The 4,460-nt window shown below is 44.6% G+C and overlaps 1 protein-coding gene across 1 annotated transcript in view; it reads left to right on the top strand.

The window, feature by feature from the left end:
- Positions 1-3,241, top strand: part of TCTEX1D2 (Tctex1 domain containing 2) — an 8,765-nt gene extending 5,524 nt beyond the window's left edge. Inside the window, exons 3-5 of the mRNA XM_010178518.1 lie at positions 1,064-1,133; positions 2,519-2,582; positions 3,132-3,241. Coding sequence (XP_010176820.1) covers positions 1,064-1,133; positions 2,519-2,582; positions 3,132-3,179 — 182 coding nt within the window. The 3' untranslated portion in view covers positions 3,180-3,241. The remainder of the gene's footprint in view (positions 1-1,063; positions 1,134-2,518; positions 2,583-3,131) is intronic.
- The last annotated feature ends 1,219 nt before the right edge of the window (positions 3,242-4,460 follow it).

Here is a 4,460-nt window from a genome sequence, read left to right as displayed (position 1 = left end):
TTCCTGCTTTTTTTCTGTTGCAAGTTAGATCAAAGTTGGGTCAGAGTGGAATAGGATGAGACGAGAACAAAGCCTAGTAGGAGGAGAGAGCACAGTCAGCCAAAGAGAGGTGTGACTACAGCCTTACAGCACTGGAAAAAGGTTGTGGTGGTGCTGCCGTGCTGGATGTTCACCAACATTTTTGAGTTCAAGAACTAAACTTCAGGTTCCAGCAGGTGTTTCCTGTGTTCGGTGCTGGAACAAGTACATAGATGTGAGTTGGCATGGTCACTTTTTTTTTTTGCCTTCTTCCTGGAGACAGGCTGTTGCTCCATCTGCTGGGCTGGCCTGACACGGTGGCACAGAAACACCCTCACCCTCGGCAGGAACCGTGGATTTATGCTTCTCCCAGAGTTACGCATCTGCTTTAAAACCAGCAGCAGCCGTAGTCCCAGCATGTGTTGATGCCAAGCTGATATGCGCAGGGCTTGGCTTCAGTAATCTGTAAGCACACTCACAGTAGCCTGAAGCCAGACTGGCCCAGTGTGGCCATTGTATCAGCACGCATCTCTGATAAGCATTGATGTGGTGGATGTTACCAGGCCCAGCGTGCTGTGTTCAATTCTCCAGTGGAAACAGCGCACTGGAGTCTCCCCAGGACGCTGCGTTGTTGAAGACGGGCATTAGGAGCTACGTTTTATTTTAAACATGCTTGTTCTGCTTTGGCTTCTGGAACATTGCCATGGCCTGATTGGATCTGGCCTGTGCCCCAAAGGCATTTCTTCACTATTGTAAAACTACTGCATATCTTTGCAGACACATAATGTAGACCCACATAGGCTTTTATCTGGCCTTTTATTCCAGCTCTGAAGCAAAGGAAACAGCCGTGTGACAGAAAAATCCCTGCAATACCTTTGCAACAGAACAGTTTTAAAATAAGCCTTTTTTTTCCAAATTGTGCACCTTATACAGGACACAGCTTTCTAACCAGAAATCTTTAGCTTTTTGTGTCCCATTGTGGGCTTATATTTTAAAAAAAAAAAAAAGTTGTTGCTCTCACTATTACTTTTTTCTTTCTTTCCAGAGGAGGGTTTTGACAGGTACAAAATGGTGGTGCAGGTTGTGATTGGAGAGCAGAGAGGAGAAGGAGTGAAGTAAGTTTTGCATCTTCTAATTGTATTTCTATAGTTTTTGTTGAGTTTTGAGGGGTTTTTCTTCTTTGGAAGCTGCTTCCAACTTTCCTAGGTACAAGGTTTAAATTTCTATAATCCCCGTGCAATGCTATCATGGGAATCAAGCTTACACTGTGGGTGCTGAGCAATTGCAATCGAACTCCAGATGCCTGCAGTCAGACACATGAATTCCTCTTGGCTTCAGCAGTGGGCTGTAGCTTTCCATTACCAGTGAGTGGGGAGAAGACAAAGGAGAACAGCCCATGAGGGTTATGTGCTTTATCTGCTGAGCTTATCTTTATTATTGTGCCTGGTACTCCAGTAGAAGATAAGCCATAATCAGATCTGCTGCCCCAATGTTCTAGAGGTCAGGAGGGAGTATCTGTACCTGCTGCTAGGGCTTTTCTCAGGAATGTCCATCTGCAGGCAGATGGCTCCAGAAGCACTGTACCAGGGTGAACGAATGGTTCATTGAGGTGTCCTGATTTGAAACACGAAGCCCAGCAATGCTGAGCCAGAGCAATTGGGGAAATTTTCTGGTTTGCAATAGACAGGAGTCAAGAAGCACGATCACTAACATCCTTCATGCAAAATACTGGCTATGTCCAGAGGCAGAGTGGAATATTGGACTTTAAAAAAAGAAAAAAGCAGAATCACCCTGAGGGGCTAAGGTAATGAGGAAAAAAGGATTAAATTCAACAGTTTTAGGACAATAAGTCGAGCATGTGGGGACTAGGAACAACAATGTGCTGTGCCACAAATGGAGAGCCCACCAGCTGAGATTGACTGGGGAAGGCAGGGAACCGGGCATTTGCAGCAGAGAAAGGAGGGCGTCAGTGGCATTAGACAAGGCAAGCAGCAAGGTCTCGTCTGTAATATCCTGTTATGGTCGGGTTGCTTGTCTTCAGGGTAAGGCTTGGACTGAAGCAGGTGTAGAAAAAGGCCAGCAGGATGGTCAGGGAACAGAGGGTATAGATATGAAAGGACTGGAAGAGCTTAGCTTGTGGTCTAGTAACACAACGTCTGCCAAGGAATACGATAGGTCCCTATAAATAAATTGGCAGTACATACCACGAAGGTGAAGGAGATGAAAGACAAGAAGAAATAAGCTAATTTAGCCACTGATATGTATAGGCCAGAAGTCAAATGTTCTTAAGCACCACAGCAATGATGTTTCTAGCCCTGTTGCACAGTGCAAGTAGCAGGGTTGGTAGCAGATGAGTTTGAAGATGGAGATTGATCAACATACAGGGAGGTTACAGCAAAAGGAAACTCAAGTTTGCTTTTTGAGGAAAGTATCTGTGATGGCTTAGGTCCTTACACATGAACTTTGTGGGTAATGGCTCTGCTCTGTCTCCTTTGTCCAGTATGGCTGCACGGTGTTTCTGGGATGCTGACACTGACAGCTACGCTCACGATGTGTTCATGAATGTGAGTATCGGCTCTTTTACCATGGGAAAGCATAAAGGTACTGGTTTTTGTATGAGAGGCAGAGTGACCTTAAACGTGGAGCAGAAAAAAACCAACCACTGGAAGGAAGGAACCAAGACTCTGTTGCCACAATATGATTTACGTCCTCATTCACAAAACATACTCGAATATAATATCCAACATAATAAAACTTATTTCCTGACATACAGTACTGTACAAAAGTCATTCTAGTCACACCATTTTACAGGTAGGGAGAGGAAGCACAAGAGATAAAGTCTTTTCTTACATGCTTTGCTGAACTGCTGGTGCAGTATGGCTGGAATCCAGGGCTGCGCAAAAGTCAAGGTTAGATTTTATTATTATTTTTAAACTGACATCCAGACACTTGTGGGTACATGGAGGGAGTAAACTGAGGTTTTTCTGGCATTCAGACACACTGACCTGGGTTACACCACAAATGAGGTGAATAAGAAACTAAAAGGCAGAAAAATGCAATATATTGCAGTATAAAGCCTTTACTAACATGGAGCCTTTCTCTGTTTTCCTCAGGACAGCCTGTTTTGTGTGGTAGCTGCGTTTGGCTGCTTCTACTATTGAAGATGGTAAACATTGCACAGAAGGACAGAGGAGGGGGAGAACGTCTTAGGGTTATTTTTTGTTAACATGCACAAAAGCATCATGTTCTTCCTTAGCACCTAACAAAATGACAGCTCTACAAAGCATGTCCTGCACCTGTTCTACACACTACAACATTCCTTCTTCCTTGTGGATTAAGCACAATCCACAGTCAATCCTTCCTTGTAGCTTTAAGCACAATATTATTGTCTTTTATTTAAATCGCCCTTTGTTTTTATATAGTGAGTTGGTTTTGTCCTAGAAAAGTGTATTGCCAATAGCCATTGTTTCCAAGGCAAACTCAGCTTTTGTCTTGAAAGGGTGGTTTTATTTTTGTTAATTTTCGGAAATGAATGAAGTATTTATAAGAAATGTAACATAATAAATCTATGTATTTTATATTTACTCTCCTCTGGGTTGACCCTTGCCATTTCCACCACTCTTTGTCCGAGATACGGTATTTAGGACATTGGGTCAGGCCAGCAGCCTGCACACCCCCCGACTGCCAAAAATCCTCCCTGCTGTAACTCCTCATGGGTTTGGTGCAATTTGGCACCCATGGACACTGTGAGTAATCACTGCTCGTTGCCCTCTTCAGCAGAAACTGCAGTGCTTTTGCAATCTGCCTCTCTGAAATTGTTTTGGGATATGAGGGTGGGTGTTTGGAACTCAAATTTGTTAGAACTCCAGCCTCAGAAAGCAGCAGTAGAAAAGCCAGCTGTAGATCAGAAAAGGAGTGTTCATAGGATCATAGACTCGTTATGGTTGGAAAAGACCTTTAAAATTATCAAGTCCAATCATTATCTAACTCTGCCATGCCCACTTCTGAACCATGTCTCTGCTGAGCAAGGAGCAAACACAGCTGAACAATTTCAGCTGCACGAATGGCTTTGAGTGCTAAGCTGGGTAAGGTGAGTCCCAAATCCTGCTCTCATCGACTGTTGGAGCAGGACTCGCTCTGTCCACGCAGCTCCTGGAGAGCAAGGAAACAACAAATTACGATTTATCTTCTGGAGTCGCTCTCTTTCAGCTGCAATCCTGGTGGGAGCACGCTCCTGTTTCTTTATTGTGTTTGTTTGAAAGTGGCTTCCTCTCATTTTCTTCTGATGGGAAATAAAAGGATGACATCCCTGATTGCTCTGTCCCTACCTGTGGCTGTCATTCATGAAAGGAGTGACCCTACCTGACCAGCCCCGCGGCGGGGGGACGGACCCGTTGCGAGCCGGAACGGAGTTTCCGGGCACGATTTCCCGGGGCGCTGCC

Source organism: Mesitornis unicolor, unplaced genomic scaffold, assembly GCF_000695765.1.
Source record: "Mesitornis unicolor isolate BGI_N332 unplaced genomic scaffold, ASM69576v1 scaffold5852, whole genome shotgun sequence".
NCBI classification, from domain to species: domain Eukaryota; kingdom Metazoa; phylum Chordata; class Aves; order Mesitornithiformes; family Mesitornithidae; genus Mesitornis; species Mesitornis unicolor.
Note: the sequence above shows the minus strand (reverse complement) of the source record. Positions and strands in the feature narration are given on the sequence as shown.